Here is a 13,538-nt window from a genome sequence, read left to right as displayed (position 1 = left end):
AATTACTTTTTTTTTTATGTAAGGCATTGGCACAGTCTCTTATAATGAATTTGTTATAATCGCGTGATACTGATGGATTTCAGTTCCCGTTAGTTGTGAACCCGAAGATAATATTTGGGGATTACTTTGTCTGTTTCACCATACATTTATATTTCTGAGGGATTCATTTCTAGTGTTGATATTGAAGGAGCAACTCCACCACCACACCATTACAACGGTTCGTGTTGAACCGTGAGGACACGAGTTGTTCATATGAGGTTAATGATGGAGCTCACTTACACCTGAAAGCTGTTTGCAAGCCGCCAATAAATGAAAGAAGAAGAAAAAGAAGAAAAAAGGAGAAGCTCACTTGTTATTTCCCTCCCGGCCTGAAGGGGGCGCTGGCAGAAACTAAACAAAAAAAACAACAATGCCACTTTTGACTTTTCTCCTCCGGTGACGATGTGCGTGTTCCGGTGCACTTTGCAGCTTTTATGATCTTTCACTGCTCTCCTTGTGGGTATTAATATGTTTGTGCATTTTACGCGGTTTGACTGGTGTGTGTGAGATGGAACGCAGCTTTTGCATTAAACCCTGTCATTTTTCTTTCTGAGTGTGACATTTTTCACGTGAAGCTCGCGTGAGCGTGCTGTCTGATTGACTCCGGTCAGCCGAACACATTTCTATCTCACGTTTGTTTGTCTTCATCCCAAGGGACACTGAGAGCAATACCGGTCTTCACACTCAAACACATGTGTCTATTTATGTCACTTCTATCGGTTTGTTTTTTTTCCTCTTATTTTATCTGTACTATCATCTTTCGTGAGAGATGTAATTTTAATCCACCAGTCCCTTTTCATTAAGCGAATACTGTTACAGTCTGGACACATGGCGTCTGATGGGAGTGTATCATTTCTCAGATTAAAGGGCCAACGGAGGAGGGAACTGCGCCTCCATGGCGGACATCAAAAACTTCTTGTATGCTTGGTGCGGAAAAAAGAAGCTCACTCCCAGCTATGACATCCGAGCAGCAGGAAACAAGAACAGGCAGAAGTTTCTGTGTGAGGTCAGTGAACCGATTGCTCTTCCCATTCCAGTGAGTGGCGACTTTTCTAACTCCGTGCCTCCCCTCTGTGTAGGTCCGAGTCGACAGCTTCAACTACACCGGGATGGGAAACTCCACCAACAAGAAGGATGCTCAGACCAACGCTGCCAGGGACTTTGTTAATTATCTGGTTCGAGTAGGGCAAATTAATGCAGCCGAGGTTCCTGCTCATGGGGTCAGCATGTCATTTTGGTTTTTCTTCTTTTTTGGGGGGGGGGGGAATTGTAGAGATGGATGAAGATTTAATGACTTTAGAATCCATTCAGATGTAGGGCTTCACTTGTCCTGCACACAGAAATGCAAAAATGCATTATTTCACCTCAGACACAACACATGAATAGAAACCCTTCCATTTCGTCAAAAAAACAACAACAATAAATCATGAATGCGGCCATCAAGAAAAACAATCAGATGGCACAGCAGTATCTCTGTCAGATAGCTCCTTGGTGCAAGCTTTTCATATACGACCAAGTAAATATTCGGTTTTAACCATATTGTTTGATGTTCATGTAATTATCTGCTGAATCTATTCAGTAAGATGGGACTTTATTGTTCCTATATTGAATTCTTGTGCCCTTGATTGCTTGGGAATAATACCCATTTTTGTCGATCAAAAAATAATCGATTCAAGTCATTTTACTAGGTGCTGCCACTCTCATCAATACATACTTACCGAGTCGTGACACTGTGGCTCCAGCTGATATTCAGGAATGTGTCCTATACAGGTGAGCGCTCCCGATGCAGACGCACCTGATGCTGGAGCAGATAACGGCAGTTTTGGAAACCTCCCTTCACATGGTCCTCTACCTCCTCACCTTGTAGTGAAAGCTGAGCAAGGTGATGGGAGGATTACGCCTGTCACACATGAAAACGCAAAGTCTGGTCTGACTTGAGAGGAGCAGTGACTGATCTCTCATTCACATTCATTAATATGTCAACAATCTTTGTTTTTCAGAGGAGGCAGGCAGCAGTGGCCCAGTCCCTGGAGTGACGGGACTTGGTTATTCAGGAGGAGGAGGAGGAGGAGGAGTTGGTGGTGGAGGAGGAGGAGCTCAATGGGACCGAGGAGCCAACCTAAAGGAGTACTACACCAAGAGGGATGAGCAAGAAGCACAGGCAGTGAGAAACGCAGCTCACCACTCGTTCCTAACATGCTGGGCTAAAAGGCATTTACTCCCAACTTTTCTAACACATGTAACCGGGACCCATTTAATGTAAGATTACCAAGTGTAATCTTTCTGAAACAGCTTCTTGAATGTCCCGAATATTAATTGAATTAAATTATACAACATTTCCAATGAGAACAGTAGCAGAAAATTATCAAGAAGCTGTGATGAAAGTATTTCTCTGAGGTGAAAGATAACCATTTAATGATAAGTGTTTTTTGTACAATACTTTTGATCAAATGTGGCTCAAAGTGCTGCATCCGTGATGGCCCCCTGTACTTTGTCCGAATGTTGTTTACAGACTCTGGAGTCAGAAGAGGTGGATCTGAATGCTAATCTCCACGGTAACTGGACTCTGGAGAACGCAAAAGCCCGTCTTAACCAGTTCTTCCAAAAGGAGAAAACAACGGCTGAGTATAAGTACAGCCAAGTGGGACCGGACCACAACAGGTCAGAGGCTTTTGTACTGGCTGTAAATCTTCAGCCAGATCCAGTCTGACGTTTTTCAGCTTTTGCAGTTAGGACTGTAGTCCACAAACAACCACTAACCCGCATCGTGGCGTCTGCATTTACAATGCCTTCATCTGTGTCTAATCCTTATAATATAGTATGTATAGTCTTCCTCTGATAGAGAAGAAAGGAGGAGCATTTTGGTGTAGGTGACTGATTATGATCTGATCTGACTTTTATCATGGAAGTCGCTGCATGGACTCGGGGACGCTTTTAAAACTATTGACTATCGACTATAGATCCTCACTGCAGTGGTCAATACAAATTAAACTCAACCGTGCATTGACCCGCAGAGGAATTCAACCTGCTGGTGTCTTTGCCAAAATAAAATGTGACTTGCACATGTGTGAAGGCAGAATATTGTTGATCAATATGCACATGATATCCACATATCCTGGTGCTATCCACACCAGAAGATACTACAAACCACGTTTTGAGCATATTCCAACAGTATGTTGTGCATCGTTAAAAGTCTGCTAAACTGATCTGCCCGCTGTCGTCGTGTGTCGCCTACAGACTGAATTGGCTGTAAAGTGAAATAAGAATAAAACACAGTATTTACTTACCAGATGGCCAGTTATAAAAGTCAAGATGGCAAAAATCTTTTTATTTTTGCGGTTGTCTAACACAGTACAATATTGAAAACACTGCTATCTAAAGGTTTTTTTAATTTTATTTATTTTTTTAATAGAAATTTGTTGACGCTTTTATTACAGGCTTGATCCTTCTGAAAAGATCACTTGAACATAGTTGGGTAACTTGTATCGGTTCACATATGGAAAACATTTTACACTGAAAAAAATATCAGTCCGATCTGGACTCTGTAGTGTAGGAAGAACAACTATTATGTTCATTAAAATGCAGGAAGTTCTGATACTGCTTGCCATACATTTTCTGTTTTATGAAGTCTTGATTTAGATTTTAATTCTCTTCACTGTGACATTGACGCGGACCTGTTCCTAAGGGCATCACACACCGGCTGTGTCATTCTTCCAGTGTATTTCCTGTCATCCTTCTTTCACCTCTTTTCTGCGACTCCCGTCCTGCCCCTGGTCTTACTGTGACACAGCTGGTGTGTGTCGCACCGCACAGTTGTAGTTGAAGTCTCACACTTGGTGTTGGGGATGTGGCTGTATGTTTTTCTGCTGGACTGACATAAACCAAGAGACCTCCGGAGTGTGTCGGCTACACCCGAGAGCTCTCACTGATCTACCGAAGCACAGAAAGAGTGAATCCAGCCAAGTCTCCTTAAAATGACAATCATTTGAACGGCCAAGTTTAAAAAGAGCTGATTAAGCAATCACAGTAACGTAAGCGTTCCACTGGTGTACGTTTGACTTGAATTTAACCCGATGGCTCCAGCCTGCTCAATCTTGTAAATCTCGCATCTTGTCTGTCCAAAAAGAAAATGACGGATGGTATAGTAAACTCTGGCAGCTTGAGTTTAATTACTAACCAAGCAACAAGCTGACCAAATTCATAGGACAAGCATTGTAATAGTCTTAGAAGCAGATGCAGATACCAATATTTTTACAAGACCGCCACCCAGTTTACAAACAAGTCCTTCTGTTACTTTCACACACTGCTGGTGAAGCCAAGATTCAGGCGGTGCATTCAGGCTCCGTCAGGTAGCATGTCGGTGGCGCCAGAACTCACAACTACACTGAAGGAAGACATGGGGCAGCATTTAGGTGCACTAAAGTTGTCCCATGGGTGCAGCTCAAGGGGCTCAGTGGAGTCTGGTTGTGATTTCTGGTCTCGCTGTTCACCGCAGGGGCAGAAAGTGGCTGAGGGAGAATCCAGGGTCAAAGCTGTTGATTGGTGTGTAAAAAAAAAAAAAGCTCAAAAGTCCGGCAGAAAAACATACAGGTTTCTTCCTGCCATCACAGCAGGTGAGTGCAGCACTTCCAAGTGGAAAACGTCACTTTTGTTTTTGGTGGACGCAGAGAGTGACACTGTGTTTTGTATCCGCAGGAGCTTCATCGCCGAGATGCAGCTGTTTGTGAAACAGCTCGGCAGAAGTAAGAATATACGGCGCGTAACTGCTGTTATGTTGATGTTAAGTTGGAGTCTCTGATCAGGAGCAACTTTGAGTGTCACTAAAGGTAAAGGACGGTATAGTCAGCTGTGTGTGTACGTGTGTGTGTACGTGTACGTGTGCGCGCAGGGATCACCGGTCGGGAGCACGGCTCCAACAAGAAACTGGCCGCACAGTCCTGCGCTCTGTCTCTGGTCCGACAGCTATACCACCTGGGAGTCATCGAGCCCTACTCTGGAATCACCAAGAAGAAAGAAGGAGAAACTGTATGTTGTGAGAAACACAAATTTTCAGCTTTTTAAGCATTCTAACGACAGTTTGTTCATTTTGAAAACTTGTGGTATTATTGCTGGTGCACAACAAGAACAGAAGGGAAAATTTGCTCTTGTTGTCCGTTTACTTTGGCTCATGTTTATTCTTTGATCTAACTTCCACAACAGTCCAATGTTTTAGCACTAAATGCAACACAAGGCATGTTGGATTACCGTGGGGAGTTTTTTTTTTTTTTGTTTTTTTACCAGCTCACAAACACACCCACGGCTATAAAATATATAAATGAGTCACAACGGCTTTCCTTCATAGTTAATAGTTAAGAAAATATCAAGAGGCGACAAAGAAACTCCTCGAGAAAAGCTGCTGTAACTGTGCCACTAAGTATTTTTTATAACGTTATAGTATTAAGACAGTGTATTTCGATTGTAACAACTAAGAGCAGATTATTGCTTCTCCCATATTCCAGTACCGTGGCTTCAGCATGGCCACTATCACCAATGTTTCAGGATCTTCTTGTGACACCATGAGGGCCTTCATTAAAACCACTAAGAGGGATTTTCCACCAAAAAAGAACCAGCTGCTAGTTCTTAAATGAGCACCGCCGAAGAACCGGTTGTTGTTCTATTGTCAACTGAGCCAAGTGAGCCACGTCATTGCTTCACTCCAAAACGTCGTACGCCACTTATTTCACCAATGTAGCACTCCTATAGGAACAGTTTCAGACGCAGTGCAAAACTGAGAAACTGACAATAGTTTTGCCTGCCTGATGGGGAAGGGGTTTGTGACTTTCTTGTCGGTTGCTTTGTGTCCAGTTGGAGGCGTTTGACGTCAATGTGTCTCCGGACCTCCAGCAGCAGCTGGGCTCTGTGGTCCAGGAGCTTGGAGTTCATATCGCTCCACCTGTGAGTCATACGGCGATCGTCACACAGTAACACACCTGTCCCTCGCGCACCAGTGGGAGATTGGCGGCATGAAAGACCCTGTAAAACAGTTGATTTTGCATGTATTACTACATATTATTACAGATTAAACCTTTTTTAATGTAGCCCAGCAAGTTTAAGTCAATTTCTGAAGCCAGCATTGCTGTTGGAGTACAAGAAACAGCCACAAAGCTGCACAGACAGGACAGTCTTGAGCAGCAGGGTATAGAAACTCATCATTCAACATTTCTTCTTTGAACACGCAGAACTGAATTACAGTGTTCTTGCAGATCTTTTCCCCCTTTATGCAGAGGATGTCAATCTGTCAGAGGTGCTCGAAAGTGTGTTCCCCACATGAGATTTAATTGGTGTTAATGAACAGTCCAACACAAAATTTGTGTCGTCCAGCCCGCAGACCCCAGCTTCCCCGTGTCCCTGGTTCAGGGAAAAATGGCGACTTTCGAGCCGTCCCAGCGTCAGAGCACAGCCGGTGTTGTCCCGTGGTCACCGCCACAGGTCAACTGGAACCCCTGGACCAGCAGCAACATCGACGAAGGACCACTGGCCTTTGTGAGTAACTAAAAAAACAGACGTGGAGCATCCTTAATTTTCAGAACTAAAATCTATAGATATGGTTTAATTTCACATTTTTATTTGCCACCACAATTCTGAAAATCCTATAAAATGCTTGGTTCTTTTTCCATTTCCAGAATTAAATGACCACAATATAGCTTTTTGTTTGATTTTTTTGATTGTTGTTTACAATAAAAGTAGCTGGAGTAAATAAAGTAGTCAAAATGAAACTACTGATGGCTGTTATAACAACTGACTTTGACCTTGATATTGTCTAGTCATCTCTACTTTATTCAAAGAAAACTAGGTTGAAGATGTTAAATCCTCCATTTTCGCCCTTACAGTGCACCCCTGAGCAGATCAGCAACGACCTGCAGAACGAGCTGATGTACCAACTTGACCACGACACCAATCTGCAGGGGGTCAGTGCGGCGCCTCTCTCACAACACTTGCGTTCCTCTGCTTTGTTCACTGTGCCACTGAGTGTTCACTGCAGATGTCCGTTCACTCAGATTCTGTCGGAGCGCGAGCAGCTGCCCGTCAAACACTTTGAGAAGGAGATCATGGCGGCCGTGGACAACAACCCTGTGGTGATCATCCGAGGAGCGACAGGCTGCGGTAAAACAACTCAGGTCCCGCAGTACATCCTGGACCGCTTCGTCAAGGGAGGCCGAGCGGCCGATTGTAACATCGTGGTCACCCAGGTAAAGTGTATAATTTACAGAGAAAATTTTTAATTAAACGTTTCCTATCTGCCCTTTGGTTGCTGCTACTTAGTGAGATTGTCAGACATAGCGCAATGCTGGGATCCAGAACTGAACAGCTGATTGCAGCTAAATGCTGATGTAGAAACTGACTTTATAAAGTTGAGTTTGGGAAAATAAAACCAATCCCCCTGGCAGTTCAATATTTTTAATGCAAAAATGTTCTGGTAAATTTAGTTTAATGTGTATGTTTTTCACAATCTCCTCACTTCTTTTTCTCTGAAATAAAGAGAAATCTTAGGGGGAAAGAGGTTAACATCTTTGGTTTTTGTAGCTCATTCTTTCTGTTTTATTTGTTTATTTTTATAAACCTGAGAAGATGATATATAATGATTATTATTGGTAAAGACCTTCATTCTCTCTGCAGCCCAGACGGATCAGTGCGGTCTCTGTGGCCGAGCGCGTCGCCTATGAGAGAGGAGAAGATGTGGGGAAAAGCTGCGGCTACAGCGTCCGCTTCGAGTCTGTCCTCCCTCGACCCCACGCCAGTGTCCTTTTCTGCACTGTCGGTACGTTTACAAACACGCCCTGGGCTGCAGCCCAGCATGAAAATTGTTTGAGTTGAATGAAGGATTTTATTTTAAACAAAATATTCAAAAAAAAAAAAAAAAGAAAAACATTTCAAAAGGTTAAAACAACACAAAATAAATATTGTCAAATTTTCTCAAAGATATGATGTAAAACCAAATAATTATCAAATGATAAGTTAGAAAAATAAATATATTGAGGGTTGGGTTGGGGGGGGGCTCTGTAATATCTCCCTGATGGCTTGGCACTTGTGGTTTTTTGCGTCACAGGTGTTCTTCTGCGAAAGCTTGAAGCAGGAATCAGGGGCATCAGTCATGTGATCGTTGATGAGATCCATGAGCGAGACATCAACGTGAGTTCATTCAACAACTCTTGAAACCTCGCAAGCTTTTAAAACAAGTCCCAGCGGGGGCCGCTGCAGCCATGTTCACCTGTTTTTGCATGTTTTTTCACAGACCGACTTCCTGATGGTGGTCCTCAGAGATGTGGTCCAGGCTTTCCCAGAGGTCCGCATCATCCTCATGTCGGCCACCATCGACACCACCATGTTCGGAGAGTACTTCTTCAACTGCCCCATCATAGAGGTGTTCGGACGCACCTTTCCCGTTCAAGGTGAGCTCAAACCAAAGCCAGAATCTTGCGTCAGTCCAGTACACTCAGGGAGGGGCAATTCTGTGGAAGAGCACACAGACACTAGAGTTACCAACTGAGATCACCAACATAGTGGCCTTTAGTCTGGTATCTGAAGTCAAGTTGAGTCCACAGCAGGAAGAGAACGTGGTCATATCCTCAGAAAACCATTTCTTTCTTTTCAGAATATTTCCTGGAGGACTGCATCCAAATGACCAACTTTGTCCCTCCACCGATGGACCGTAAGAAGAAAGACAAAGACGAGGAGGGAGGAGATGATGACGTAAGAAACTTATTTTATGGGCCGCAGGGTGTGGGGGGGCTCTAAATTATCAGCAATGTATCCCTTCTCTGCATTTCGTGTTTTAATTGAAGCACAAAAGTTCACCTCTCGGCTTGGCCTGTGTCTTTCCCTCTGCAGACCAACTGTAACCTCATTTGTGGGCCGGACTACACGGCTGACACGAAGCGCTCCATGGCTCAGATCAACGAGAAGGAGACATCCTTCGAGTTGGTGGAGGCTCTGCTGAAGTACATTGAGACTTTGCAGGTCGCCGGAGCCGTGCTCATCTTCCTGCCTGGCTGGAATCTCATCTACTCCATGCAGAGGCACCTGGAGACCAACCCACACTTTTGTAAGCAGCGTTAATGAACCATGATGTTCTAGCATGTCATGTCCTGAGTTCATGAGGTATCCAAAGAGCCACGTTGGTTTGAATGGCAGACCTCAGGAAAGCCTGCATTTAAAAAATGTTTAATCACTTTATGTCATCTGTATTCGCTGGTTGGCTACTGATTATACTTCACACATTTTCAGAAGTATTGGAACCACTGGTGTGGGACTGTGTGTGTTTAGCTCTCTCATCGCAAACCTGCTTGTTGAACATAAAAGCTGAATTTTTTAATGAACTTCTGTTTCATCTGTCAGCGAGTAACCGGTACAAGGTTTTGCCACTCCACTCTCAAATCCCCCGGGAAGAGCAGAGGAGGGTGTTTGAACCAGTTCCTGATGACATCACGAAGGTCAGTGCTATGAAGGCTCTGAAGGAGCGTCTATGTAGTGTTGTCTTCATTCCTGAGATTTTTCTTTTTTTTTCACTGAGCTAGTTAAACGGCCTTCTGGTGTTTCAGGTGATTCTGTCCACAAACATCGCAGAGACGAGCATCACCATCAACGATGTGGTCTATGTCATCGACTCTTGCAAGTAAGTGTGAAACCCGCTGCTAACTGGGGCGTCTGTGAGCAGGCCTCCTCTGATTGAACCTTGCTGTTTCTCAGGCAGAAGGTGAAGCTCTTCACTTCCCACAACAATATGACCAACTACGCCACCGTCTGGGCTTCCAAAACCAACTTGGAACAAAGGAAAGGTCGAGCCGGTCGAGTCCGACCGGGCTTTTGCTTCCACCTGTGCAGCCACGCCCGATTCGAGAGGTACGACCAGCCGTCAGAAGATGCCGACTCCTTTCAGACTTGGGAGCTCCATTGGGGTGTTAAAGAGTACGCGTTTGTCCTTGCAGGCTAGAGACTCACATGACTCCTGAGATCTTCAGGACTCCGCTGCACGAAGTGGCCCTGAGCATCAAGTTGCTGAGACTCGGAGCCATCGGACATTTCCTGTCCAAGGCAATCGAGCCACCGCCGCTGGACGCAGTTATCGAGGCTGAACACACTCTGAGAGGTAATGCTGGCACTTTGCTTCACTTTATTTGACCTTTTTATGTTTTTTTATTGTCTCAACAGCCTTCAACAAACACAAGGTTTCAGGATCTGAAATGACGTATAAGCCTTGATCTGATTGTGGCTCTGTGTTTATTTCAGAGCTGGACGCCCTTGACACCAACGATGAGCTGACCCCCCTTGGACGGATTCTGGCTAAGATGCCCATCGAACCTCGTCTGGGCAAGATGATGATCATGGGATGCATCTTCCAGTTAGCTTGTCCTTCTTGCATCCACTTGCTGAATGATTCCATAACCGCCGCCTGTTTCCTTTACAAAATCCATCTAATTCGTCTTTTCTATGTGTAGTGTTGGTGATGCCATGTGCACCATTTCCGCTGCCTCCTGCTTCCCTGAGCCCTTCATTAGCGAAGGGAGGCGCCTCGGCTTCGTCCACAGAAACTTTGCTGGCAACCGATTCTCTGATCACGTGGCACTGCTGTCTGTCTTCCAGGCGTGGGATGATGTCAGGTAGGTGGAGCAAGGTCTCTGTCAATCCTCTGGTAGATAACTGCCTACTAATTTGCTCAAGGACACATTGAACTGTATGTTATAACAGTTCTTTCACATTTGTAAGGTACATTTCGGTGACGGGTAAAACCTGATAAACCATGGATAAATCTGTGTAGGAGCATGATGTGATCTGTTGATCTCTTTTCATTGTATTAAAAAGGATTATTCAAACTGAGCTCTTTCTGTCCTCATAGCTCAAAAAAAAAAGTAGACGGGCCTTCTCAACTATTACTCCTTTATCTTCATGCTCAGAATCAATGGTGAGGAGGCAGAGAATCGCTTCTGTGAGCACAAACGTCTCAACATGTCCACTCTGAGGATGACCTGGGAGGCCAAAGTCCAACTGAAAGAAATCCTGATCAACACTGGATTCCCTGAAGGTATCTATAAAGCCCAGTTTCCACCGCATAAAAAGTGCAGGGATGGAACAGAGCAGTACGGCAAAGCGTACCCAGAGCCAAATCTGTTGCGCGTTTCCACCGCAGAAAGTACGGTTCAAATGTAGGCGGGGTTGTGAGCTCTGCAGATATGCAACGTTGCAACAGTTGTCTCAGCCGGGGGCGGCAGATCTGGACCTTATGAATCCTCTGTTGTTGTTTCCATCCTCCGCTTTGCACTAGTTGTTAACTTTTTTTTTTTTTCAATCACGTAGCTGCAGCTGCAACTTCCGTGTTTATTCCAAGAGAGTGAGCGCCGGCCGGCCCCGGTGTTGTGGCCCCGGCTAAGTACACCGGAGCGCGGTCGACTCCGGTCCCGTGGCGCAACACGTGGCATCACCGGCAACGTGACAGCCGAAACTTCCGCGTTGGGGCAGAGAGTGCGGCTGCGATGTGATCGGAGCAGCTCTGGGCCCGAGTCCTGGTCTCCATTCCTGCCTCGCTTCTGCTCTTTCAGGACCAACGTGAAAGTTGTGCCGCAAAAAAATAAAAAAAATAGTGCGAAGCTGAATATGTTGACAACAGAAGATTCATACAGCCGACATATTAAAATATTGAGGGCGTGTAGTAAATCACTGACCAATCAGCAGACTGCCCCTCAAAATCAGACCCATTCAGTTGTCCTGAATACCCTAACGGACGGGTGACAGAAAAGCGTCAATCTTTGGAGCGGTTATTTCGGTACCATCCACAATTCTTGCGGTGGAAACCTGAGCCCGGTTGTATCATCTTCTTCTTGTTTTCTGTTAGAGTGTCTGCTGACGCAGATGTTCAACAATGTGGGACCCGACAACAACCTGGACTTGGTGGTTTCCTTGCTGACCTTCGGCTTATACCCGAACGTCTGTTACCACAAAGAAAAGAGGAAGATCTTGACCACAGAGGGACGCAACGCTCTCATTCACAAATCCTCTGTTAACTGCCCCTTCAGCAGCCACGATATGACCTACCCGTCCCCGTTCTTTGTGTTCAGCGAGAAGGTACAAGCTATTCATCCCACACAGTCACTTTTCATCATTTTATGCTTTTTATTCGATTTTTCTGTCTCATTCTTCTTCACTCGTTGTGTTCAGATCCGAACTAGGGCAATCTCGGCTAAAGGTATGACTCTGGCAAGCCCGCTGCAGCTGCTACTGTTCGCCTGCAAGAAGATCAGCTCCAACGGAGACATCGTCGAGCTTGATGACTGGTGAGCTGCAGGATTCTCATCATTGAGTTTTTTTAGAAGCTTGAAATTGGTGAAATTGAGTAGAAATTTATCATCTCTCACATTGAATGACCACAGGATCAAACTGAGGATCTCTCATGAGGTGGCGGGGGGTGTGGCAGCTCTGCGGGCGGCCCTGGAGGCTCTGGTGGTTGAGGTGACTAAAGACCCGGAGTACATCAGACAGATGGACAAAACTAACGAACGACTCCTGAACGTCATCAGATACGTGTCCAAGCCATCGGCTTGTGGACTGAACCTGATGGTCAGCAACCAGAGGTACTGTTTCAATTCTGATAGAGAGAACCTCTGGAAACCGTCTGAAAATTAGTCCCTGTCTGATTTAATATGATAAACTCTTGTGTTTCCCTTCAGGATGGGAGACGGGCCACGACCTCCGAAGATGGGACGCTTTGATGGAGGCGGAGGAGGTGGTGGCTACAGAGGAGGATATGGAGGCTACAGAGGAGGGGGTGGAGGATACAGAGGCGGCGGAGGATATGGAGGAGGCGGTGGTTACAGAGGAGGCTATAGAGGAGGGGGAGGAGGATACGGAGGAGGAGGAGGGTACGGAGGGGGAGGAGGAGGAGGATACGGAGGGGGAGGAGGAGGAGGATACGGAGGAGGGGGAGGAGGAGGATACAGAGGAGGGGGAGGAGGAGGAGGAGGAGGAGGAGGAGGGGGAGGAGGATACAGAGGTGGAGGGTATTAACGTCCTGACAACACAACTAAACATGTTCTTTATAAATGTGGGCATCTTTTTCAGTTCAGTTCTAGTGATACGTTTTCCTTGTGTGGAAATTGAATTGTGACGACAGGACAGCAGTGAGAAATAATCCTGAGCAGCTGAAATCTCTCTGGGGCGTTTTGCATGTATAGTCTGTATTGTTTATGGAAAACTGATATTGGCATTCCTAATAAAGTCTGATCATTCATGGCAATATAAATGCCAAATGATCCAGAACGTCTAATTTTGTGAACTGGCTGGTCAGAAGATGGCGCCGGAGCCCTGAGGAGTCGGGGCTTGGTAGCGATCTCACCAATTACTGATTAACACCAGAGTGACTGACATAAAATTAAACTAATCAGCATAATTTCATGTCCGAGACTTAGTGCTTTTTAAAACGCCCCTGGCTCAGAGACTGACTTAAAGTCTGTTCTGGTTTCTTGTGTGTT

The 13,538-nt window shown here is 45.3% G+C and overlaps 1 protein-coding gene across 1 annotated transcript; it reads left to right on the top strand.

Annotated features, from left to right (window-relative positions):
* The first annotated feature begins 434 nt into the window (after positions 1-434).
* On the top strand, positions 435-13,331 carry dhx9 (DEAH (Asp-Glu-Ala-His) box helicase 9). Its single transcript, XM_080476679.1, has 28 exons — positions 435-495; positions 900-1,045; positions 1,119-1,259; positions 1,810-1,921; positions 2,040-2,203; positions 2,552-2,700; positions 4,735-4,781; positions 4,928-5,064; positions 5,884-5,973; positions 6,400-6,561; positions 6,909-6,986; positions 7,077-7,268; positions 7,696-7,837; positions 8,126-8,208; positions 8,312-8,468; positions 8,672-8,769; positions 8,908-9,121; positions 9,415-9,509; positions 9,618-9,691; positions 9,766-9,918; positions 10,005-10,165; positions 10,306-10,417; positions 10,515-10,676; positions 10,971-11,098; positions 11,906-12,135; positions 12,229-12,344; positions 12,441-12,641; positions 12,738-13,331. Exons 2-28 carry the CDS (start codon positions 935-937, stop codon positions 13,072-13,074), a joined length of 3,846 nt encoding a protein of 1,281 aa, XP_080332805.1. The 5' UTR covers positions 435-495; positions 900-934; the 3' UTR covers positions 13,075-13,331.
* The last annotated feature ends 207 nt before the right edge of the window (positions 13,332-13,538 follow it).

The sequence above is a fragment of the Lipophrys pholis genome, assembly GCF_963383615.2.
Source record: "Lipophrys pholis genome assembly, chromosome: 1".
Classification (NCBI taxonomy): domain Eukaryota; kingdom Metazoa; phylum Chordata; class Actinopteri; order Blenniiformes; family Blenniidae; genus Lipophrys; species Lipophrys pholis.
Note: the sequence above shows the minus strand (reverse complement) of the source record. Positions and strands in the feature narration are given on the sequence as shown.